General features: G+C 42.5%; 1 protein-coding gene across 1 annotated transcript in view; it reads right to left on the reverse strand.

The window, feature by feature from the left end:
- Positions 1-24,210, reverse strand: part of LOC105029430 (sex comb on midleg-like protein 2) — a 35,428-nt gene extending 11,218 nt beyond the window's left edge. Inside the window, exons 1-11 of the mRNA XM_010902782.3 lie at positions 24,104-24,210; positions 21,485-21,572; positions 17,781-17,846; positions 17,228-17,298; positions 15,528-15,762; positions 15,007-15,095; positions 14,651-14,894; positions 4,298-4,657; positions 3,529-3,732; positions 1,734-1,883; positions 256-381 (exon numbers count right to left, since the gene is read on the reverse strand). Of these exons, the coding sequence (XP_010901084.2) occupies positions 256-381; positions 1,734-1,883; positions 3,529-3,732; positions 4,298-4,657; positions 14,651-14,894; positions 15,007-15,095; positions 15,528-15,762; positions 17,228-17,298; positions 17,781-17,846; positions 21,485-21,506 (1,567 nt within the window). The 5' untranslated portion in view covers positions 21,507-21,572; positions 24,104-24,210. The remainder of the gene's footprint in view (positions 1-255; positions 382-1,733; positions 1,884-3,528; positions 3,733-4,297; positions 4,658-14,650; positions 14,895-15,006; positions 15,096-15,527; positions 15,763-17,227; positions 17,299-17,780; positions 17,847-21,484; positions 21,573-24,103) is intronic.
- Positions 24,211-26,427: the final 2,217 nt, after the last annotated feature.

Genomic DNA, 26,427 nt, shown 5'->3' on the forward strand with positions numbered 1-26,427 from the left:
TGTTGTACATCAGTGCTGTGATTGGTGCTGTAGTGTTGTACATCAGTGCTGTTATTGGTGCTGTAGTGTTGTACATCAGTGCTGTTATTGGTGCTGTAGTGTTGTACATCAGTGCTGTTATTGGTGCTGTAGTGTTGTACATCAGAGCTGTGACTGGGGCTGTAGTGTTGTACATCAGTGCTGTTATTGGTGCTGTAGTGTTGTACATCAGAGCTGTGACTGGGGCTGTGAGCCAAAAGTTGGTGCTGCAGTTACCTTCTGAGGGGTGTGTGTCAGTGCGCAGTAGTTTGGGGGAGAGGGGTGCTGCGTAGGGGGGAGAGTCTCTAGAAAGACGTTTACTCCCCCGGCTTAGTGATGGGGCTTCCAAAGCCTCCTCTTTCACTGAAACACAAAAACAAACATACATGAGTCCAACAGTAGTTTAAATAGACGCTGACCCGTCCAACAGTAGTTTAAATAGACGCTGACCCGTCCAACAGTAGTTTAAATAGACGCTGACCCGTCCAACAGTAGTTTAAATAGACGCTGACCCGTCCAACAGTAGTTTTTCTTACAAATGTAAATCACCTGACTGAGTTAAAGTTGCATTACTTTGCTTTAACCCTTGGTAGCCTATGGGGCTTTCGGCCGGATTTCACTAGTGTGACATTTTGGGTCCTAGATTCATTTCTGTAACAGATACAACCTATTATGATGAATCCTTTTAATAGCAACCCCTCTGGCTACAATAAAAACACATAAAAACAGACTTCTGGGTCACTATTTATAAAACTCATCTGTTTGAAAGGCAAAACATTTTTTTTCTGAAAACATTTCTGCCATTCAGCATCAAGATTTTTTTTTTAAAGCATTATGAGATTTTGTGTCAATGGTATTTCCTCATACTTTCATGCCTTTAATATCAAATTACACTGTAATTGGGTTGAAAATAATGAAATAATTATATAATAGAAGGTAAAAAATATAGGCACCCCCAAAAAATGTGGTTCTTCAACCTAGAAATGAAACACTATAACATAAAAGATAAAAACCCAATATAACGGTTCCTTTAGTTTAATGACACAAAACGGCCAGCAGGTGGCAGCACTAGATCGCTAGTTACGTTTGGACTTATATATTTTATAAACTCAGAAAAATTACCAACTTCTTCCCAAAAACTCAAGAACATCCCAATACTATTTTGACTAAATATTAATTTTTATATCTTATATATAATACAAACGATGTATTATGGTTCAAAACACGCATGTAATATTCATAGTAGTGTACAAATGAGCCTTTCTAAGATGCATTGGCAATGTCGTTGCCTGGTGAAAGGTTCTCATAGCAACCCAAACTATACAACTATACAACCCATATTATACACGGAAAACCCCAATTATACACGGAACGCTTTAGGAAAGTGGCTACAAATAATATACCATTGGAATCGGACGATTATGGCGAATCTATTTTTCGAAATATTTATGCAAATGAGCACTGTCCGTGGTATCGCGGATGTCGACTATGGATGGTTAAGTGTAATGTGAAGCCAGAAACAAATGTAAGCACTGAGTCATGAAGTCACTGAGTCACTTTGAATTGACACCCAACTGTGTGTGGTTAACTTAGTTACCTGATTTTGGCCTATATTGGTGCTGTTACCATAGTTACATGACTTTGGCCTGTCTATGCGTAGTTAGTCACAGTTCTAAGTACCAGATTTGGTGATGCTGTAGTTAAGGTGTAGTTACCATAGTTACTGTAGGTGTAGCTGAAGGGCTGGGAGCTGAAGAGGAAGTCACTCTGCAGCGTGCGACAAAGAGTCTCCAGGAAGCTGAGCACAAAGGAGGTGCTTGAAGCCGAGGGCAACTTCACCAGACGAACCCCACCATCCGTCCGCACTGGGGACAAAGGGCAGCGATCACCGTAGGGTCACATAGGTCACACAAAGTCAAATAAATTCTGATGGATTAGACTGATGATATGATCAATATGCAGTTAGGTCCGGAAATTTACCACTGACAAGTTTTTGTTATTTTGGATGTTAACAAAAATATATTCAAGTTACAGTTAAATAATTAATATGGGCTTAAAGTGCAGTCTATCAGCTTTAATCTGAATTGGAGGAATGGTTTAGGATTTACAGCCCTAAAATATGTAGCCTACTCTTTCTCAGGGGACAAAAAGTAATTGGACAATTGACTCAAAAGCTCAAAAGTTTCATGGACAGGAGTGGCCTATTCCTTTATTTCTTCCTCAGTTAAGCAGGTAAAAGGTCTGGAGTTGATACCAGGCGTGGCATTCACATTTGTTGAAGCTGTTGCTGTGAACCCACAACATGTGGACAAAGGAGCTCTCAATGCAAGTGAAACAGGCCATACTTAGGCTGCAAAAGTCCAACAGAGAGATTGGTGTGGCCAAATCAAGAGTTTGGTACAGCCTGAGAAAAAAAAAGAACTGGTGAGCTCTGCAACACAAAAAGGCCTGGATGTCCACGGAAGACAACAGTGCTGGACGATCGTAGGATTCTTTCCATGGTTAAGAAAAACCCCTTCACAACATCCAGCCAAGTGAAGAACACTCTCCAGGCGCTAGGCATATCATTATCCAATTCTACCATAAAGAGAAGACTTCACAAGAGCAAATACAGCACTCCTTGGACAGATGAAACTAAGATCAACCTGTACCCGAATGATGGGAAGAATAGCTTGGAATAGCTCATGATCCAAAGCATACCACATCATCTGTAAGTGTGATGGCATAGGCATGCGTGGCTTCCAATGGCACTGGGTCACTAGTGTTTACTGATGTCGGATGAATTCTAATGTGTATAGGGATAGACGATCTGCTCAGATTCAGCCAAATACAGTAAAGTTGATTGGATGGTGCTTCACTTTACAGATGGACAATGACCCAAAAAATACCCAAAATATATTGCAAAAGCAACCCAGGAGTTTATGACAAAGAGTCAATCACCTGATCTCAACCCGATCAAGCATGCATTTCACTTGCTGAAGACAAAACTTAAGGCAGAAAGACCCACGAACAAACTGAAGACAGTTGCAGTAAAGGCCTGGCAAAACATCACAAAGGAGGAAACCCAGGATTTGGTGATGCCCATTCCAGCAAAGGATTCTTGACAAATTATAAAAAATGAACATTTATGATTGTGTTAATTTGTCCAATTACATCTGAGCCCCTGAAATAAGGGGACTGTGTATGAAAATGGTTGCAATTCCTAAACGCTTCATACAACATTTCTGTTCAACCCCTTGAATTAAAGCTGATACTATCCATGTCGATTGCATCTCGGGTGTTTCATTTCCAATCCATTTGGGTGGAGTACAAAGCCAAAATGATATATATTAGATCACATTTAATGATCTCTCTATACATGTATTACATGCAATATTGTTGCAAATATGAAAAGATTGATCCATGTAAAACTATTTTATTAGTTATGACAGTTTTCCCTGGTCTGCAATTTTCCTTCCATCCAAAACCCTTGGTTATGTGTTTATACAGTAGATGTGGTGGTATCCTCACCGCTGACAACTTCTCCTCCCCCACTGTGGGTCAGCAGAGTTCCCAGAAGCACCTTGGGCTGGTAACAACAGTCTAGACACGTCTGAACCACCTGCTGCAACACTGTGTTGACGGGACCCGGCCCAAAGTGGTCGGGCAGTCGCTGCATCTGTTTTCTGTCCAGGTGGGGCCCACAGCTACCATGCTTGTTGACATAGACACACACTGAAAACAGATAAGAGAATGACAGAAAGGGTAGAGAAAGATCAGAGACAGAGACAGTTTGGCATGTGGACGGTGGTAGAGACAGTTTGGCATGTGGACGGTGGTAGAGACAGTTTGGCATGTGGACGGTAGAGACAGTTTGGCATGTGGACGGTAGAGACAGTTTGGCATGTGGACGGTAGAGACAGTTTGGCAGTGGACGGTAGAGACAGTTTGGCAGTGGACGGTAGAGACAGTTTGGCATGTGGACGGTAGAGACAGTTTGGCAGTGGACGGTAGAGACAGTTTGGCAGTGGACGGTAGAGACAGTTTGGCAGTGGACGGTAGAGACAGTTTGGCAGTGGACGGTACAGACAGTTTGGCAGTGGACGGTACAGACAGTTTGGCAGTGGACGGTACAGACAGTTTGGCAGTGGACGGTACAGACAGTTTGGCAGTGAATGGTACAGACAGTTTTGGAGTGAATGGAACAGACAGTTTTGGAGTGAATGGAACAGACAGTTTTGGAGTGGATGGTACAGACAGTTTAGCGGCAAATGGTGGAGTATTGTATAACTAGATGTACCTGTTGAGACCACTGAGCTGCGGTGAGTGTGGCCAGACAGTCTGCCATCTGCAGCACCTGGAGATGCAGAGTTCTGGACCTTGGGCTTTCTCTTGCTGCCAGGTTTGGGCCCTCTCTTCTTGTGAGGTCTGGGCACCAGCTGGGAGTTGGAGGTTGGAGCCGTCCCGTTCTGAGCAGCGGCAGCTGCAGCCTTCAAAAGAGCCATGGTCTCACTCTTGGGACGTCGCCCCCGGACCCCCTTCCTGACAGGCAGTGGTGGCAGGGGGGTGGGCAGGCGGTACGGGGAGGACACAGAGCGCCGGCCGGGTTTGGAGGGGGATGTTGCCGCTGTCAGGACCTGTAGGTTCTTGGGCAGGGTCACTGCAACAACAACCACGATTAGCACAGCGATTAGCACAGCGATTAGCACAGCGATTAGCACAGCGATTAGCACAGCGATTAGCACAGCGATTAGCACAGCGATTAGCACAGCGATTAGCACAGCGATTAGCACAGCGATTAGCACAGCGATTAGCACAGCGATTAGCACAGCGATTAGCACAGCGATTAGCACAGCGATTAGCACAGCGATTAGCACAGCGATTAGCACAGCGATTAGCACAGCGATTAGCACAGCGATTAGCACAGCGATTAGCACAGCGATTAGCACAGCGATTAGCACAGCGATTAGCAGCAATCCACTACAATCCAACCTCCACACTGAAAAACACCTAGCTAACCCACAGGGGGGAGTCTGCCGGGACAAATCCCTCCACAAAGACCCTTCACATCGCCCAACAACAAAACAGAGGGGGAAAAAACACCCACCATCCAATTTCAGGAAAACAGTTATCTACAGAACCCCCTGACAGCGATGTGCAATTCTACTAATGTCTAGAGGGGGCTCAATGGCAGGGTCTGCTGTGGACTGGGTGGAAAAAGACTGGGGATGAAAGGAGGGGCTTTCAGAGAGGATCAAAGGGATTTCAGTGGTACTGACACAGACAGGGAGGAGGGGCATTCACACACTGGCTGAGAAAGTTAAAATGAGAGGGCAGAGCAACAAGCAAGGCATATGGGATTTGTTGGGCTAATGCAGAGAGAATACAATAACGCAGTCTCAAAGCAGGGTACTGATAAAGTGCATCTCCACGCTCCCCCACATCGTACTTCAAGGCAATCAGCCTGAAGGAGAAAGTTCCTCATAGCAAATGGTATTGGATTTCGTCTTAACCCAGTGACCCGACAGGGGGAAAACAAAATAAAATCTACAAACCCCAAGAAACTGCTTCTGATAGCATGTTTCCAGTTTGCGCTATCCAGCTACTTCAGAAGGATTCTACAGTCCAGCTAATTCAGAAGGATTCTACAGTATATTTTCTGTCAGAGCTGCTCAATCCTGGTCCTGGAGATCCATCATCCAGTGGGTTCGCTCTCCAACCCCAGGTGGAGACAAACCGGATTTAGCTTTAGAACCAGCTCATTATTAGACTCAGGTGTGCAAACGCAGGGTTGGAGAGAAAACCTACAGGATGGCAACTCCCCAGAAACAGGACTGAGCAGCCTTGGTCTATGTATAAGCAGACAATATTTTATAAAACGGTCTACATATAGACCACAGCAGGTTTCACCATTAGATTAGAGAAGGATCGATATATCTGACTGTCAATATATCAAGGCCTTATGTAATCCATCGGCCGTGTTCTATGGTCTATCCTATAGTCCCTCTATAGCATATCCAAGTCCAACTTCTACTGCCGCCACCACTGACAGCCATTAGAATGTCTACTCTAGCTATGAAAATCATTCCCAAGCAGTCAGCAGTCAGTGAAGTTAGCTCCACCTCCACTCTCCGACAGTAAGTAAACATTGCCATTGGAACAAAAATGTAATTCCTGCTCCAAATTAGTGCTGTGCCAATACAACGATTTAATGTAAAATTGCAATTCTTTTTTTCACAATATTATATAAATGTTCTGATCTCCAGAATAAATGTTTATTTATTATGCTGTCAACAGTAGTGATCGCTGAACGGGCGTGTCTCTTTGTCAACAATAGTGTTTATATCACAATCTACCTGATAAAAGCCTGTTAATGTATTCCCAGAAATATCGTCAATAATAAGAAACCAGAAAAGGGTATGTTCCATTAGAATATTTTTTTTTAAATTAATTTCTTTATTCAAAATGCTAGTGCCATAGCGGCCACGACACCTTACGTAAGAAGGGATTGTTTCTGTGTTGTTTGGTGACACAAGGTTAGAAACGTCCTTGCTCTTTAAAGGGATATTGATTTCGGGTGAGTAAGAAATAAAATGTGGCTATAAATTGGGTTGTCCATTCTTTTGCGGTGAAATGTTAATAATATTTTTTAGATGACAACAGCAACCCTGTCATGATAACTTGATAGACAAGCACATCAGCTGTGGAACTCAAATGGTTGCTTGCTCAGTCTTGTAATGGAGTGTTGCAGTAGCTGTGTAGCCGACTGATGAGTTGGTTTCTTCCGATTTAATTCAAATATGGAAAATATCATTGCTAATATCACAACTAATTGTCCAGTTTGTTTCGTCTGTCAAACTAAAATAAAGTTGTCTGCATGCAAATGTTTCGTTTGTGCAGCAACTTGCTGTCACTTTCACTAGCTAGCCAAGAAGCAGTAATGTGCATCGATGATGATGTTGTCACTTGATTGCGATGATGTCCTGCATCTGCCAAAAGATGCACGCCACAAACAAGTTGTTATAAATGATAAGGGGAAGTATGTTGAGAACTGCCTCGTGCTTACTTTATTATGATCACATTAGCTGTACAGACCTAATGTCACGAATCAGGCTGCGGTAGGACACAGGCGCAGAGTCGTAATGAATTGTATAATCCATGTTTTAATCAAAAGGAAACTAAAAACAAAATGGCAGAGAGGGTCAGGAGCCGGGAGAGACGGCGGAGGGTTAGGAGCCGGCGGAGGGTCAGGAGAGGGGAGAGCCGGCAGCGGCGGCCCCTGGGCAGCGGGGGGCGCTGGCTGCGGCGGCTCCTGAGCAGCGGGGGGAGCTGGAAACACCCGGCGCCTTGGGGCTGGCACTGGACATAAGCCAGCTGTTGGCCGCACCAAGCTGGTCGGGGACTCTTCCCCTGGCGGCGAGAACCGGCACAGGCGGGTCCCTAAAGCCCCACCAGTCCTCACTCTGCCCAACCTCCGGGAAGGCCTCCGGGGATGGCAGCCACGCCTCGGGGTCCTCCGACCGCCCCCACAGCACCCCCCCCAAAAAATTATTGGGGCTGACTCGCCTTCGTCGACGTCTCCTCCGGGATCGGCACTGAGCTGGCCAGGTTTGCAGAGGGGGACGGTAGGGGTTCTCCTCCTCCTCTGTATCACTGTCGGGCCAACAAAGGAGTTCCCCTACCGTCCATCTCTGCCGTGTCTCTTGTAGGTGGTTCATTCTGTCACGAATCAGGTTGCGGTAGGACACAGGCGCAGAGTCGTAATGAATTGTATAATCCATAATCCTTTTAATCAAAAGGAAACTAAACTAAACAAAAGCAGCAACCAGTGACGTGGGCATCCAGTGAAAACACAAAACCAAAATGAACCACACCGAGTGTGGCTACAGTGGAACATAAATAGGGTGCCCAATTTGAGGCAACGATCAACACCTGCCTCTAATTGGGGAGACCAAAAGGATCGGGGGTGGCTAGAGGTGACACCTCCTGTCCTGTCCTGACTACGGCCCTAGCCCAGCGCAGAGATGGCTAGGGGCATAGCCAGGACGTGACACCTAACTTGAATGCTGGCTCAATCTCGTCGCAAAATATATTGCTTGTTTGAAATGTGTGAGAAAATGAATTATTTCAAGAACTTTCAGTAATCAACAGCAGCATTCTAGAATTATATTGGGGTCTAAAGTGTAGAATGTAGAAGTTCTAAGTCATTTCAAATTGAGCGGTTCTTTTTTATTAGGGGTTGCTCATGGGGATTGGCTAAATATTATTTCAAGTACATAGCCTAATATTATTTGAGGTTCTCTTTAGCACTTCAGTAAGTACAGTGTGATATTGTGATGAATCTATTGAATTGTAACATGTGTATGATATACATCATGTTGCAAGGTACTTACCAATACCCACCCCTACTCAAAATATTAGTGTTGTTGTACTTACTAATAATCTGCCTGGACAGTAGGGATGCAGCAGTACATTGGGCCCACAGTTCGGTATGCATAGCAGTTTGTGTGACACAGTAACGGTACGGTTTCAGCATAAATGAAATCAAGCATTTCCACTCAAGTAGCCAACAGTGTCAAAGCAATGCTTGCAGACTGTATTTTGTTTACAGTTTCTTACCCTCGTCATCATATTGAACGCTGAATTCAAAATGTAGGTAAATAACTTTATTCACAAATATGAAATGGCTACAAACCCCTCCACGGTCCGGCTTTTGGTAAGGCCGATCACACATGGATTTTGTTCCTCCCATCCTATAAACAACGCCTAAAACTGGATAAACAGTGGAATGAGGGTTCCATTACCACTCTCCTGGACAGCTTTGAAACATGCGATTGGCAGATGTTCTGTGTTGCAGGCGATGGGGACATTGATGAAGACAGACTGTCTCAGCGTATATCTCCAAGTGTATCAATGATGTCGTACCGAGGGTAAATAAATACTTTCCCCATCCAAAAGCCCTGGGTTAATGGTAACGTCCATGCTAAGCTCAGAGCATGGTCCTCTGCCTATAGTTCCGGGGACACGGAGGCTGTGAGGAGGTCCAGATATAACCTACAGAAGGCCATCAGAGACACCAAAAGAGACTCAAGAACAAGTTGGAGTCTAACTACCACAGCTCTGACCAAAGATGTGGTGTGGACTGCGACATCACTATAAATGGAGAAACCGCAATGATGCCCAGCTTGCCGCCTCCCTCCCAACGAGCTCAACTCCTATGCACGGATGGAGGCAACCAACACCATTCCTTCTGAAAACCTGCTCCACCCTTCTTGGCACCTTGGACCCATTTCAATTTGCATTCCGCCCCAATCGATCTACTGACGATGCCCTCGCCCTGAGGACGCACACCTGCCTCTCCCACCTGGAAGAAGGCAACGTGTGTGAGGATGCTGTTCGTGGATGACAGCTCAGCATTCCACACTAGTGCGCCCACTAGGTATGTTCTGAAGCTCCGGACCATGGGATTTAACACCTCCCTTTGCAATTGGATCCTGGATTAGCTGACCGACGTCAACGGTTGCCATCTCCCCTCAATGCAAAGCATCTACCATACAAGATGCCTTAGGAAATCACAGAACATCAGACTACAGCCACCCAGGTTATGGTCTGTTTACACAACGGCTGTCTGGTAGACGCTACCGGAGCATCGGGACACACTTTCAGACTCTCCCCAGATTTTCCCCAGCAACACTGATCCATGATCGTACTGATCACACATGAATAATCCAAATGCTCTGATGTCTTTCCATGTGCATTAGAATATTCTTTTTTATAAATCATTCATAGGCATATAACACTCATATTGTAACTATAATATTCAATACTTCTACCCATATTGTTCATATTCCCCATCTGACTCTTCAAAATTGCTGCTAGTTTGCATTGTGATGTACACCAATCAGCCATAAAATGATGACCACTGACAGGTGAAGTGAATAACACTGATACACCCATCAGCCATAACATTATGACCACTGACAGGTGAAGTGAATAACACTGATAATAATGTTACGCTGTGTCATATGGTTTCTGAGCGTTTTACTGCCCATTGTGTCACATGTCATTATAGTAGATTTCAGTTCATGTATTTATATGTAACCAATAGTCTATATGGCTAGGACATCTTGTGGCTTGTTTGTTATGGCCTATTCATCCCCATATTTCTCCCTGAATCCCCAACAGAGATGCAGGAGGTCTTTCAACAGAGATGCAGGAGGTCTTTCAACAGAGATGCAAGAGGTCTTTCAACAGAGATGCAAGAGGTCTTTCAACAGAGATGCAGGAGGTCTTTCAACAGAGATGCAGGAGGTCTTTCAACAGAGATGCAGGAGGTCTTTCAACAGAGATGCAGGAGGTCTTTCAACAGAGATGCAAGAGGTCTTTCAACAGAGATGCAAGAGGTCTTTCAACAGAGATGCAAGAGGTCTTTCAACAGAGATGCAAGAGGTCTTTCAACAGAGATGCAAGAGGTCTTTCAACAGAGATGCAGGAGGTCTTTCAACAGAGATGCAGGAGGTCTTTCAACAGAGATGCAGGAGGTCTTTCAACAGAGATGCAGGAGGTCTTTCAACAGAGATGCAGGAGGTCTTTCAACAGAGATGCAGGAGGTCTTTCAACAGAGATGCAGGAGGTCTTTCAACAGAGATGCAGGAGGTCTTTCAACAGAGATGCAGGAGGTCTTTCAACAGAGATGCAGGAGGTCTTTCAACAGAGATGCAGGAGGTCTTTCAACAGAGATGCAGGAGGTCTTTCAACAGAGATGCAGGAGGTCTTTCAACAGAGATGCAGGAGGTCTTTCAACAGAGATGCAGGAGGTCTTTCAACAGAGATGCAGGAGGTCTTTCAACAGAGATGCAGGAGGTCTTTCAACAGAGATGCAAGAGGTCTTTCAACAGAGATGCAAGAGGTCTTTCAACAGAGATGCAAGAGGTCTTTCAACAGAGATTCAGGAGGTCTTTCAACAGAGATGCAGGAGGTCTTTCAACAGAGATGCAGGAGGTCTTTCAACAGAGATGCAGGAGGTCTTTCAACAGAGATGCAGGAGGTCTTTCAACAGAGATGCAGGAGGTCTTTCAACAGAGATGCAGGAGGTCTTTCAACAGAGATGCAGGAGGTCTTTCAACAGAGATGCAGGAGGTCTTTCAACAGAGATGCAGGAGGTCTTTCAACAGAGATGCAGGAGGTCTTTCAACAGAGATGCAGGAGGTCTTTCAACAGAGATGCAGGAGGTCTTTCAACAGAGATGCAGGAGGTCTTTCAACAGAGATTCCCCACCCCACTGAGACGTCATCACCTGGCGGGCCATTTCAGAGCTTTCCCAGAACGCGATAAGTCTCCACCTTCTATTCCCTTCTACTCTTTTCCTTTCTACTGCTGTGTGCTTACCACTGAGAAAAGACAGTACAGAAAGACACGGCTGTGGGACTTGGAATCATTAGAACCATTTAAATCTAAATAGTGTAAATGGTGTATAAATACTATTGCTACCACTGTGTGACGGCGGTGTTTGCACATATGATGTTAGATCAGTGTTGTCTATGTGTGAGGAGGCATTGAATCGTCTTCTTGTTAGTACCTTTATGAAGGGAAACTAATTTTCCATCATGTATAACATTCCTGGGAGTCTGGAACCCTTATTTGTAATAACCTTTGCATTGTTATATGTTCTGTGTATGTATTTATATCATACTTAGTACATGTGTAAGTAGATTACTGAATAGACTCTGTGCACCAGCGTAGTGAGGGACTTCCGCTTTTTAGAAGTCGGTATTGCAGTTTCCGGTTTTCTACCTGTCCTCATCCGCATTAGTAAACACCTAAACTCACAACAAGATGAGTGATGCTGTTGCACAGAAAAAAATGAAATATAATGTACGTGACTCATTTAAGTTTCAAGGCACAAGTGGGGCATCATTTTAATCAGGAGAATGTCCTCTTTTTAATAAAATATGGCTTGCGCCATTCAATGACTTCAAACGCTAGACTAGAAATAGTCAGAAAAGGCGATTTTTTCCACATAACGCAGGTTTAAGCGCAATTAATACCATATAGGACCAGATGTTTACTTCTTAAGCCAGTTGTTATTTTTCAGTTTTGTCATGAAATGAGGTTACAGTAGTAAAATAAAAGAGGAGACCTGTTTTGGTGCTTTTTTGAGGCTATGGAATTTTAAGCTTCATTCAGGTTGAAGAGGCTGAACAAAGGTTCGTTTCAATTCACTTGCTATGGGGACTCGCTAGCGTTCCAGCTCAGCCAGCGTTCTTTTGCCGTTTTTGAGGATAGGGTGAATTTGTATGCTTTCTATTGTCCTGCCTAATACTACACTAAAAAGGAACACGTCGCTAACTAGCTTAGCCGGCACACCACAGTAAACTACTTACCCTCGTAGTTGTGCAGATAACTCGATACGTAGAGTTTGAATCCCTTGTTCCGCTTGCTTGTTGGAGCAGGGGACCAGGCATCAACAATTCGATGGACATCACTAATGCTTATTTTAGGCAGGTCTTGGAGACATCTACTAAAAACTGAAATTTTGGGCGACGCGGGTGATCGCCTTAAGTAAACCGGAAAATGATATGCCAACATCTGGCTAAAGTGGAAGTTTGTCCATACGCTTGTGCACAGAGCCTATTGTGCATTAATTGGCCTGACTTTTTACCCAGACTCTGCTGCCATCTAGTGGAAGTGTCTCCAGCATCCTACTCCCTGTTTGGCCTTCCCCACTGCATTTCAAACAAGATGAATAATTTTTTGGTTTGTTTCATCATCATCATCATCATCATCATCTTCCGCTTATCCGGGGCCGGGTCGCGGGGGCAGCAGTCTAAGCAGAGATGCCCAGACATCCCTCTCCCTAGACACTTCCTCTAGCTCTTCCGGGGGGACACCGAGGCGTTCCCAGGCCAGCCGGGAGACATAGTCCCTCCAGCGTGTCCTAGGTCTTCCCCGGGGTCTCCTCCCGGTGGGACGGGACCGGAACACCTTCCCAGGAAGGCGTTCCGGAGGCATCCGAAACAGATGCCCAAGCCACCTCAGCTGACCTCTCTCGATGTGGAGGAGCAGCGGCTCTACTCTGAGCTCCTCCCGGGTGACCGAGCTTCTCACCCTCTCTCTAAGGGATCGCCCAGCCACCCTGCGGAGAAAGCTCATTTCAACCGCCTGTATCCGGGATCTTGTCCTTTCGGTCATGACCCAAAGCTCATGACCATAGATGAGAGTAGGAATGTAGATTGACCGGTAAATCGAGAGCTTCGCCTTGCGGCTCAGCTCTTTCTTCACCATGACAGACCGATACATCGACCGCATTACTGCAGAAGCTGCACCGATCCGTCTGTCAATCTCCCGTTCCCTCCTTCCCTCACTCATGAACAAGACCCCTAGATACTTAAACTCCTCCACTTGAGGCAGGCACTCTCCACCAACCTGAAGTGGGCAAGCCACCCTTTTCAATCGGTTTGTTTCATCTTCCACCAAATCTATTGTTTTACTTTCCTGCATTAATTTATAATTCCTACAAACTACACTGTTTCCTATCAAATGGAACCACACATATGTTCCTACTATATTCAGGTCATGACCTACAATAATTTAGATTTGGGTACATAATTCTAGGCAGAAATTGACATTTATTGGCTGATTTCCAACAGGTTAACTAGCTAGGTAACAACATTAACTTACCAGCTAGCTAACATTTCCTGGTTTCTAGCTTGTTTGTTGGATAACTAGCTTTTCTTCATAAAAGTGAGCAAGTCAGTTAGCTTGATAATAAGCTACCTGATTGACCGGTCATTCACCCAGGTGTGTATGATTATACCTAGCTATTATGATTGCATTGTCTTCACAATTGAGCAAGTCAGTTTGCTAAGCTACTTGATTGACCGGTCATTCAGACAACTTAGTCCATCAGAACTGTTAGACTGCTAAACGGCACAGTGGCTGTCCACCCGCACTACAACTTTGAAAACTAATTTGAATACAACTAAATTGCTGAGTGAGGTTAAGGCCTAAGAGGGTGTAAACTACGCTGAATGTGCGTAAGCAAGTGTGAACCTTTCAAGTCTTTTTTCTCAGAACTAAGTAGGGCAGATTATCAACATTTAAATTATAGTAATAAAACGTGGACATATCATATTAGGATTCATTGCTTTCTGCAGAATATTGTCTATGGAAGTATAATAAAACTTTTTAGTATAATTAAATAAAACATAAGCATTAAATTGTAACATTGAATTGCAGTACATATCAAATCAGCACCTAATTAATGTGGTAACATTGTCTCACGAGGTCCTTACCATTACCAGCCCTAGGGCGTGATATCCAGATGTCTAAATACATGTCTATGGTGTGGATGAAACAATCATTATATTACTGTAATACCCGCTGGGTTAGTTCAAATAGGTTCATTATATATAAAAACACATTGCTCCAAAGATAAAACTAATTACAGTCAGACTGGATGATTTATGGTCAATACAAACCTTCAGACAAGCACATTTGAAATTACCAATAGAAAATAGTTAATGCGATTTAATGGGATGCCTTTGAACTTTCAAATGGTTTAAAACCATATGAATTGCTATACCAGAAAACCAATCCATTCATCCATCCAATAACCAATCAAATGACAGTATGATTGTAGGCGTCAACTCACCACTGTTACCGGGCGTCTGCAGGCTGTGTTTGGTAACGGAGCACCACCCGACAGGAAACAGATCTCTGGAGTCATGTTTACACCAGTAGTCGAAGGCGCCCCTCCACCCGTCAAACATCACAAACACCTCGTCCCCCTTCACCTCCCCGACGGTAGCGGGACAGATGAGGTAGGGATTCTTCTTGTCTACTGCTTCCAGCTTCATCCCTGGTTTAAAGCTGTTCTGAGCTAGTGGTGGAGGCTCCTGCACACACACACACACACACACACACACACGCACGCACAAAAGAGTTCTGGTTCTGTATTTTTTCTTAACATGAATGAATAATTTTTCCTTCATCTAGATTTATTTGTACCTTTTTAAAAGCTGTAGCGGGTGCCATCTCGGCTCCGTTCAGGGTTCTCAGTAAGAACATGGGCCAGGAGGATGCGTTCATTCTGAACCCTGCAGAAGAAATACACAGAACATTTAGGGTTGCCCAGGTCTGCCACTCCAGTACCTGCTTCAACAAAGTCCCAGGATGATACACTGCGGTAATGTCACCCTATTCTACTGAAAATAGAACATCATATTTTGGCCACAAAAGAGCATGAATCAGTGGGCATAGGTGTACACCAGGTTCATATAGCTGGGGACGTGGGGCTACAGAGTGGCTGAGCATCTTATTGGCCTTCGTATTCAGGTCTAACACATTATGGAACATGTTCTCATGAGTGTTGCACCTCATTCCCTTCCACAGTGAAGGTAGTTTATATGCATAAACCCCTAGTTAGGGTTAATTAGCACTAAGGTAATGAGTTATGGAAAGTGTTAAGGATCTGGACTATTAGGTTAAATGTTATGGATAGTGTAAGGTCAAGGGTCATGTCAGGTTACCCAGCGGTGGCTGAAGCATGTCTCCGTTCTTCTCGCAGGTTCCTATTGGCTGGATGTCTGAGGAGTCAACCAGTCTCCAGAAGTCGTTGGTGTTGTCACTGCCATCCAGACGGAGGCGAAGACGCACGCCCGTTATGCCCATCACTGTGGCGATGCACACAGAGGTAGAGTTCCGAGGGTCATGAGCTTCCAGCTTCATCCCCACCTTGAAGTCATTTGAGGGCGGGACTCTGGACTGGAGACAAACCAATGTTACTATTAACCATGTTATAATTTTAATGGCCTCTTAGGTCAAATACAACATAGGCCAGCATAGAACAGCAAAACCTGATGTTCACATCTGCTTTGTGAATGCACCAATTTCTGTCACCTGCTGTGAAGAGTTGCCTAATTCAAGATGGTCGGTGTTGCTGGTTTGAATGATCAATCAAAACTCAAATGAAAAAAGATTAACTTTCCTGCAAGTAGTCTTCAAAGGTTTTTAATGGAAGACTTTCATCATCAAAACACAATATCAGCTTTCCCAAACCCCAAAACAAAGACAACTACATCAGAAAACTCAGTCAGGAAGTAATACAAAGCACATCTGCCGCCAGGCTATTATTATGGCAGCCAACCTTCCCTCTGTCCACGAGGACGTTGAGTTATGGATAAAAGATTGATGGTATGGCTCTGAGCTCAGAAGATTTTGCTCCCCTAGCAAGATCACAACTAGAGGCTGACTGGGAAAGGGTGGGTACAAACAGTGGTTTGGAAGCCATGCAGGCAAATGCATACAAAGCCGTTTAACAGATGAATCCCCTACGTAAAACTTTGAACTCTTCCCTCTTTCTGTTCAGGGCCATGCAGTTAATGGCAGGACCAGTAACCTATATAGTCAACTAGCCCTCGCCCAGCAAGAGCCATAAAGAAGGGAAAGGGTATGATGTGTGTACTAACACCACATAGTTCCACAGGCGGTGTGCCCTTTATGTCTGTTCCCATCTCTGACAGAGGGCTTTATTCCAAGTTTAATGTTACCCAGTGGGACAGTAAATGTGGGCCGAGTCCAATGGGGAAAGAACATCGGATGTGAAGAAACATCCCCCCTGTGCTACTCCGGTACACAGAGGAGGCGCAGGGTCAGGACACTCCCACTGTCACATGGTTATAGGTATATCAATAATTCCCTCTAGCTCCCGCACCCCCTCGTTAACTAAGTCATCCTTGAAATGTGTAAAGGACAGAACAGCCACTTTACTTGCTCTACTATCTGTAGCTGCTGCCTGTGGCAGTCGCCTTAGAAGGCACTTGTTGAGTGTGTGGTACCCAGCCTTTCTACCAAATAACTGGGCTGGCACTTGTGGATTGTCATACCTCACTCCAGCAATGGGAGTGTCGGATTATTCCCCTGTTGTTGTCAATAGTAGCCAGCGACCAACACGTGACCTATCCTGGCTGACCCATAAGCAGACCATAAGACCTGGGGCACTCGACCGATGGGCATTTTTACTGCCCATGTACGGTGTGATGCAGCCATTGGATCAGCTATAGAGGTAAAACATCTTGCTAATGTGACCGCTAGGGCCAGTAATCAGATTTCTGAGGAGCTAGGAGCTAAACGCCTGCTTGCTCTACAGAACAGGGCAGCCTGTTGGGGTAAACCCTAACCCTGCAGAAATCAAATCATGAATGAATCTGAAACAGTACTGGACACATACCTGTCTGAAGAAGCTGGGCGGGGCTGGCGTGGATGAGGTTTCCTTCAGGTACTCCTCCCAACTGAACGGCTCTGGGAGAAAAAAGTTCAGAGTTAGTGACTGACTGACCTACTGGACGGGTCAACAACACCGTCAGATTGACCAACTGGACGGGTCATCAACACCGTCAGACTGACCGACTGGACGGGTCATCAACACCGTCAGACTGACCGACTGGACGGGTCATCAACACCGTCAGACTGACCGACTGGACGGGTCATCAACACCGTCAGACTGACCAACTGGACAGGTCATCAACACCGTCAGACTGACCAACTGGACGGGTCATCAACACCGTCAGACTGACCAACTGGACGGGTCATCAACACCGTCAGATTGACTGACCAACTGGACATTTTATTCTGGCCACTGAACATCCAAATTTGCATTTCTGGCTCGTAATGGGTTTGGAATTGGATTACTTAAGCAAAAATGGCTGTATAAAACAACATTGACTAATTGATTGCTAGAAATAGCTAATGCTAAGAGGTGTCTCTAACAGGGAGTCTAATACCTTTAGTTGGAGCAGGACATGGAGGAAGAAGACTTCTCCCTGCTTTCTCCTTCTTCTCTTTCTGATCTGAAAACACCAACAGTTAAGCCATGTTCAGGAACGACAAACCCAGAATGTATCATGTGTAAATCATAACAGACTGATCTGCAAAAATGAATGAGTAGTTAGTCAACTCCAGAAGAATGGGCACCCTTAATTAAACTTGAAAAACACAAACAATGATTCGTATTTCAGGCTCAAACAAAACTGGAGTCAAATAATATTATTTCAACACAATTTCGCAAAAACAAGACATGTTAATGTAGTAGTAAGATTTTTCCTGCAAAAGAGGTTTCAAAATTATTGGTACCCCTAAAGTAAACAGTAAGATCCGGAAATAATTGGAAACTGACACAGGTTTTGTTATTTTTGCTTTTTACCAAAATATATTCAAGTTACAGTAAAATAATGAATATGGGCATAAAGTGCAGTCTTCAGCTTTACTTTGAGAGTATTCACATTACGGCTGTCACAATATCAGATTTTCACTACACGATTTTTGTGACCAAAATAATTCACGGTAACAATATTATCACAGTATCTATAGAAAAAAAAAAAAGAAAAAAAATGCTATCAGTCAAATTCATCTTCAACTTTGTTTAATGTGTTTTTTTTCTCTTTTTTGGCAAATTAATTACACTCAAAATATGAGTGTATGGAGGTGGAGAGAGTCTGTAACCATAACTGTACAAATAAAAAAAGAAAAGCGTACAAAAAGAACAATTACACTTAATGGATAGTGAAAAGGCAACCAGATGAACAGAAACAAGATCCACAACCAGAGGAGTTTTTGGAAAAATACAAAACCTGTTTCGCCTAGTGAAAAGGCATTAATTCAAACAGTGTATAGTCCAGAGTTGTAGTTTAAGCACATGCTTCGTTTGTCCATTAATAAGTTATGGAAAACCAGAGAGGAGTTTTTGGAAAAATACAACGTCCTTTTTTCCATGCTAATGAGTGGATTTCAATGCCAGTACATAGGTCCAGTCTCCTGGTTTAACACCAGTACATAGGTCCAGTCTCCTGGTTTAACACCAGTACATAGGTCCAGTCTCCTGGTTTAACACCAGTACATAGGTCCAGTCTCCTGGTTTAAGCACATGCATCATGTCTATAAGTGACATGAATAAGGTATCAAAAAACCGAGAGAGGTTTTTGGAAAAATACAACAGTTTCGCCTGAATAAGATATTGTGTGTGTATTATTAACAAGATATCAATATTTCTATTTAAGAAAATCTCGGTTATCAACACCCCTAATTCACATCCATATTGGAGGAAGTGTTTAGGAAATACAGCTCTTTAATATGTAACCCCCTCTTTTACAAGGGACCAAAATTGGACAGGTGTGGGCGATTCCATTATTTCTTTATCAATAAAGCAGGTAAAAGGTCTGGAGTTGATTCCAGGTGGGTCATTTGCATTTGAAAGCTGTTGCTGTGAACCCATAACATGTGGTCAAAGGAGCTCTCAATGCAAGTGAAACAGGCCATCCTTAGGATGAAAAAAAAATATATATATATATATTTTTCACCCAATCAGAAAAGGCCTGTCTGATACACTTTGCTGGTTCCCTTTACAACAGTTCCTTCCATACAAACTTTACTATAGCAAAATGGACGGAAATTATCATTCATATAAGTGGTTGGGAATACAACAAATAAGCGGGAAGACAATTAATTTGGTATTATAACGCTACTTCAAGTACATTAACTACCATAAAGAGAAGACTTCACGAGAGCAAACACAGAGGGTTCACCACAAGTCTCAAGAATAGAAAGGCCAGATTAGACTTAGCCAAAACACATCTAAAAAAGCCAGCCCAGGTCTGGAACAGCATTCTTTGGACAGATGAAACTAAGATCAACCGGTACCAGAATGATGGGAAGAAAAAAGTATGGCTCATGAAGTGAAGCACACCACATCATCTGTAAAACACGGTGGCGGCATGGACATGCATGGCTCCCAATGGCACTGAATGGCGGATGAATTCTGAAATGTATAGGGATATACTGTCTGCTCAGATTCAGCCAAGTTGACTGGACAGCACTTCACTTTACAGATGGACAATGACCCAAAACATACTGCAAAAGCAACCCAGGAGTTGTTTAAGGCAAAGAAGTGGAATATTTTGCAGTGGCTGAGTCAATCGCATGATCTCTACCCAATCGAGCATGCATTACACATGCTGAAGACTAAACTTAAGGCAGAAAGACCCATGAACAAACTGAAGACAGCTGCAGTAAAGGGCTGGCAAAACATCACAAAGGGGGAAACCCAGCGTTTGGTGATGTCCATGTGTTCCATACATCAAGCAGTCATTGCCTGCAACAAAAGTACTTGACAAATAATTGTATTTATGATTGTGTTAATTTGTCCAATTACATTTGAGTAATTGAAATAAGGGGACTGTGTATGAAAATGGTTGCAATTCCTAAACATTTCATATGATTTTTTGTTCAACACCTTGAATTAAAGCTGAAAGTATAAAACAGAGCCAAAATTATGAAAATTGTGTCAGCGCCTAAATATTTCAGGACTTAACTGTATTTAAAATGAAACCAAACATTATGTTATGTTAAGCTTTTTAGTTCCAAGAACTGTATTCTGTCCATCAACCCGTTCCTCTTGCCCTGGGGTATAAATGAGGTCACATGTAAAATCCTTGTCATCCATCACCATGGGTAAAACCTAAGAGCTTTCAGCTGAAAGGAGACAGATAGTTGTTGACCTAAATTGATCAGGTAATTGAAAAAATAATTAAAACATTGAAAATACCACTTAGCACAGCCAGGGCAACAACCAAAGTATTAAAGTCTGTCTTGTGGTGTATAATCAGAGACCTATTCCCTCTGGGCTTTTTCTGTGTATTAAAATATAAAATTTTAAGGTTATGGGGTAAAATAATATTAAAAGCCAATGGCCTTCTCTCATCTGAGAGTTGTTCTCCTGATATATGCAACATGTCTATCCCTTAAAGTAGTTCCTCACTAGTACCCCAGTCTGCCAGATGTGGTATGGGGGAGTTCTCCAGGATGCTGAACTTAAGTCTCAAATTAGTTAATTTCCCTGGGGTGGATCTCGGTCCAGCGTGTACAGTTTAATTGATGGACTTTACTGGTTTGCAGGTTAAACAACACTGTTCATTTGTACTTGTATTTCACTTCTAATATAGTTACAAGGCATTTGTTGTAGTCTACAACATCAGCACACTGGAGTAAATTTATACTGGCTGAAAATGGGAAGACCAGCAACTGCTGTGAGTGAGGCAAGGATTTTCTTATTGCTGGTTTTAATGTCAAAACGCCACAACTAATTTGTAACTTATATAATCAAACAGTGGCTTTAGGCATCAAAGCACTTTTATTAATATAATTTTTTTTTGACGAGTAGATTAGTTAAGAGATCAATCAATGAAAGAAAATAATCAATGGGGGCAGACCTATTTTTCTGGGAGTCAAATAGGCACTACTGTTAACAATCGAAGTGGATGAAGTCAATTGATAACCCATTTCACATGGAAGTAGGGATAATTATCCTGTTCATTAAGGCCCACACAGCCTTGTACCAGTCTGGGTCCCATTGGGGGAGTAACCTTAACAAGGGCTACTAAAAAAAACCTACAAAGGAATGATGCAGCATAGTGAATACAGTCCATGTCCTTACCTTTAAGCGAAGTCCTGCCCATAATGGCTTCTGGAAAATGTAGTTGTTCTACAAGGCAGGTGCCAGGCCGGAGGCCTACCCAGTGTCACTACAAAACAGAAAATGAACCTGTCAATAGGGGTGGGTGGTGTTAGGCGTCCACTGACGATTGCAACAACCTTATAATGTCAAAACCTATGACTCTCACGGGTGGATCATGCATGGAACAATGTGGGAACAGCAAGGCAACAAGTCAAATGACCAATTCCCATACTTCCATAGTTCATATCCTTCATGTTTTAAAACATACAGTTTGTGGTAGTTGGAATATTATCTATTGCAAGGAAACAAGAAAAGGATTGTAGAAAGGAGAGACAGCAAAGAGATGCAAGCAGCCAAAATGTCAAATTAAGTATGTTTCTTCTCCACTCTAACCCTTCAATGATCAACCACCTAATCCATGAATATATTGGCCAAACAGAATTCAATTTTAGACATACTTTTGTAAGTAATGAGAGAGATAATTGCAAAGCAACTGCAAGACAGGAAGAGGTAGAACTGCTGTTGGAAATCACTCCTTGCCAAACAAAACCTAAAATGAACCATAGGCTTGGGTAAATACAGTTGCACTAGCCGTAAATGTTACCAATACAGGTTAAACTAGAATAGGCCATTAGTAATATTGTTGAAGGGTTTATTAACATAATTTTATTGCGCTGGGTGCATACCATCCCTCCAATTGTATTTTCTCAAAAACTACAAAAACAAAGCAACAAATTAAAGATAATATAAATAATATGCCATTTCTTAGTATTTTCCAACGATTGAAAATTTAAAAAAAATACAGCAGCCAAAAGAAGAAAATATATATTTGGCCCCTAGAACTAACACAATCTCAAATAGTTTCCTCTTATTAATTCTGTATAACTCTTGGCAAGCATTTTCTGCAACGGTTTTACTCTAGTCTACTGGCTCATCTTTATAATTTGGCCTAAAACGGGACAACTGCCGAAGGGTAGGAAATGCTTTTCTTTCCCACCAGGTCAAAAAAATAAAAAAATATATATATACACACTTGTCCCTCAAATTACCATATTATATATATTAAGAAATGGTCAAAAAGTGGCCAAAAAACAAAAACAAACATCCCAAACATGAATTAACAAAATAATGAGTTTGTCTACTTAATAGCTTTTTAAATAAGCTTATTGGTAAAATAATCATATCAAAATGTCATGGCATTTTCTCATCCGAGAGCCTTTTACAGTCAAACATTTCTCTCTCTGTAGCATTCAGTTCCCACTCATCTGCCGGATGCAGTATGGGCACTTTCTCCAACATGCAGAACTTCAGTAAGCACATTTTTCCACATATTGCTGGATGCATCTTTTAATTGTTCGACTTCACCTCAACTTACCGGCCGTCACCTCAACCAACTTGATTATGTAAACTAACAATGTAGAGTTAAAACAGCACAACTACACTTTTGATATGGATAGTGTATTCTTTGCCTCCACATTTTAAAGGTAACGCAGGAGCTTGATTCATGCTCAAGAAGAATACGCCCTTTTTCAATTTTATTCTAAAACTAGGGACAGTCTATGTCTGGTGGAGATTATCCTGGTGTGTATTGATCTATCCAGCTCTCTTTCTAAATACTGTGATTATTATTTTGAATGCTTGGCTATGATATGCCAACTGACATTAAATCCTGAATATACATTTTCTGACCAGCAGGTAATCTGAACATTTGAATATCTTAAGGAATGTACTGATAATAGGAAATTACAGCAACCGGGAGAGGACTTATTACTTGAACTTTGGGATTACAGGCTGGCTGTATACATGTGGATTTTATGATAAATGCTTACTTAAAAGGAATTTCTAAAATAAATCTGATTGATAAAATCACAGACTGAGGATGTTGCTTTTTGTACTTATTTCCTTTTGACACAAGTATATCAACTTTTACTAAAACAAATCCTAATTTTACAGAGACAAAACTGAGGCAGAACTATTTTAAGTAATTTAAGATATTCATAACAACTGCGTAACAAGTTGAAAATGTAAAAAATACATTGAAGTGTTTATCCAGTACAACGGCAGAAATTGTTGTCCTTTTATCGAATACAAAATTGTATTCAATATTTTCAGCGTATCGACTAATTCTTCAACGAGAATGATAAAAACGAGAACGAGTTGAATACAACGTCAGTCAACTAGACGTAACGTAAATGATGTCAAGTTGCTAACTAACAATGCTAGCTAGCTGGCTAACTAGTTAGCTAAATCACTTAAGCTTTCAGAGGTGGTTAGCCAATCAGGTGTAAATGTGTGTTAAGCCATTGTAGAAAACGTTACATTAAAATAAATGTATTTAAATATAAATACATCCTTAATTGTACTACTATGGTAGCTAGGCTACACAAATAGTTAGCTCGCTAGCTAAGTTGATGGTTATTTAGCGCCAGCAGTGTGTAAGTGTTGACAACAACGTCAGTTAGCTAGCAAGCAAGCTAGTGTAGCAAGCGAAGCGACCTTCTCGCTAAAAACTTGATTCATTACGATTAATGATTAATTAATACAATTTTCGAGCAGTTGTAGTTACAATCTACTTCAGAATGACGGGAAGTCACTTACCAGGGAAGCTTTTAATGAAATTAATTCAGACCCCAACACTTCTCTAGGAGGAGTCAGCCGCCATATTTCGTAGTTTTGTGTCGGTGCGCATGATCAGCGAGCAGCACAACCACGGGTGTATTCATTACACCAAACAAAACGTTTCAGTACGTAACGTTTACCTAGCAGAGTAGGGATGGCCATTCAGAGTCTGGTGAGCCGGCTCTTCTGGCCCTGTACACCAGAAAGAGGCTCCCTAACGGCTGTTCGTTTAAAATGCTTCAAAATAAGGACAAAAGTGCACATCTCAAATGAAAAGCAAAAACGTAGGCTATAATTATTTTTGAGCGTGAATTTATCTTCAAAATCGTTATATCTTATAATAATTATCTTACCTTTTGTATTTCGCCCTCTTGTTGTTTCATGACTTCATGCTACTGGAACAATTCACCTGGAACAAAGACATGCCCTCCGATCTGTTTATAGATTATTTAGTGTGGATATACAATCTTCACTAAATAATAAGTCAATTTATCTGAACATACTCGCTGTTTGATTTTGCCAATGCGCCTTGGTTCTCAACGTTCACCGAAAAGAGCCGGTAAATTTAGAGACTGCATTCCTTAGGTTTACATGGATTTACCTACTCTGACCCTACACCCCGGCACAATAATATAGCAGCGTAAAGCCTTGGGGTTGAGACACTGGTCCAGTGACACTGTGGCCCTATCTGGGGGAGGCACTGGACAGGGCCCAGCAGGCAGGAAATCAATCCACCCACATTGCTAAGCATCAACCAAAGGGACACCAACCAACTGCAACCACCCTGAAGTGAGGGCTGGGTATTACCAAAAGAGTTCACTCCAATTGCACAATTGGCGCAACAGAGAGGCAACAACAAGCCAGTGACCCCCCCCCCCCCCCCCCCCCCCCCCCCGAATGACAATGGAGGGAGGGCATCCCAGTGGCGATGAGAGCCCATCTGGCAAGACAGCAAGGGTAGACAATATCAAGTCTTTTTGGTCACCTTTACACCCCTGGGCCTGACTGCACTTAATCATAGACCATGCTGAAGAGATGAGTCTTTAGTAGACATTTGAAAGTTTGCACTGAGTCTGCATTTCTAACCTTAATTGGCAGATCATTCCACAGTAGTGGAGCTCAATGAGAGAAAGCTCTGCCTCCTGTTTGTTTAGAAATTCTAGGTACAATTTGAAGGCCTGCATCTTGCGATCAAAGGTTACGTGTAGGTATGTATGGCTGGATCATTTCAGTGAAGTAAGTAGGAACAAGTCCATGTATTGCTTTATAGGCTCACAATAAAACTTTAAAATCAGCCCTAGCCTTAGTAATCTAATCTAGAAGTAACAAAAGCATGGACTTGTTTTTCTACATCAGTTTTTGATAAAACCCTTCTGATTTATGTTCCAAAGATGGAAAAAAGCAACTCTTGAGATGTATTTTATATGTTCATCAAAGGAGAAGTCAGGGTCATATCATGTCATTCATTTAGAATTATGAATTATGCAAAAATATGAAAACATATTTGGGTGTGATATAAGTTGTTCTGAAAAGGTGTATTTTTTAGGTATATTTCAAATAAGCAAACCTAGACCGCAGTCTTTCAATAAACTTGTTTGGAAACTCTGGCGTGTCCACCTGTGATGTCACCTTTAGGCCACATGGGGGCATAAGAATGTGAATAATACACACATAAATATATATATCCTTCATGTATTCTTCATGTATATGTATGTATTCTTCATATATATATATCCAGCTCTGGAAAAAAATAAGAGACCACTGGACCTTTTTCTTTCCTTTCCAAAAAAGTTGAAAAGGAAGGTTTTGAGTAACAGAAGGGTTACAATTAAGAGACCACTGCAAATTGAACACTTCTGTTCTTCACTCAAAACCTTCCTTTTCGAAAAGGAAAGAAAAAGGTGCAGTGGTCTCTTAATTTTTCCGGAGCTGTATGCTAATTGCTCAAATTTACAAATATATAAAACAAGGCAGAAACAAGTTGAAACTGCATTTTGAAATATGTCACAGAGTCTAATCAATCAATCTGATTTTATAAAGCCCTTTATACATCACCAGTTGTCAAAAGTGCTTTCTAAGATACCTAGCCTGAAATGCCAAAGAGCAAGCACCAACAGAGTTGAAGCACAGTGGCTAGGAAAAACTCCCTAACAGGTCGAAAATGAGGAAGAATCTAGAGGGGAACCAGACTCTGAGGGGAGGCCAGTCCTCTTCTAGCTGTGCCAGATGGAGATTTTATGAGTCCATGAACTTCTGGGCCATGTAATTTTTTTTGCATGTTCAGATGACAAGCATGTCATTGG

Source organism: Esox lucius, chromosome 8, assembly GCF_011004845.1.
Source record: "Esox lucius isolate fEsoLuc1 chromosome 8, fEsoLuc1.pri, whole genome shotgun sequence".
Classification (NCBI taxonomy): Eukaryota; Metazoa; Chordata; class Actinopteri; order Esociformes; family Esocidae; genus Esox; species Esox lucius.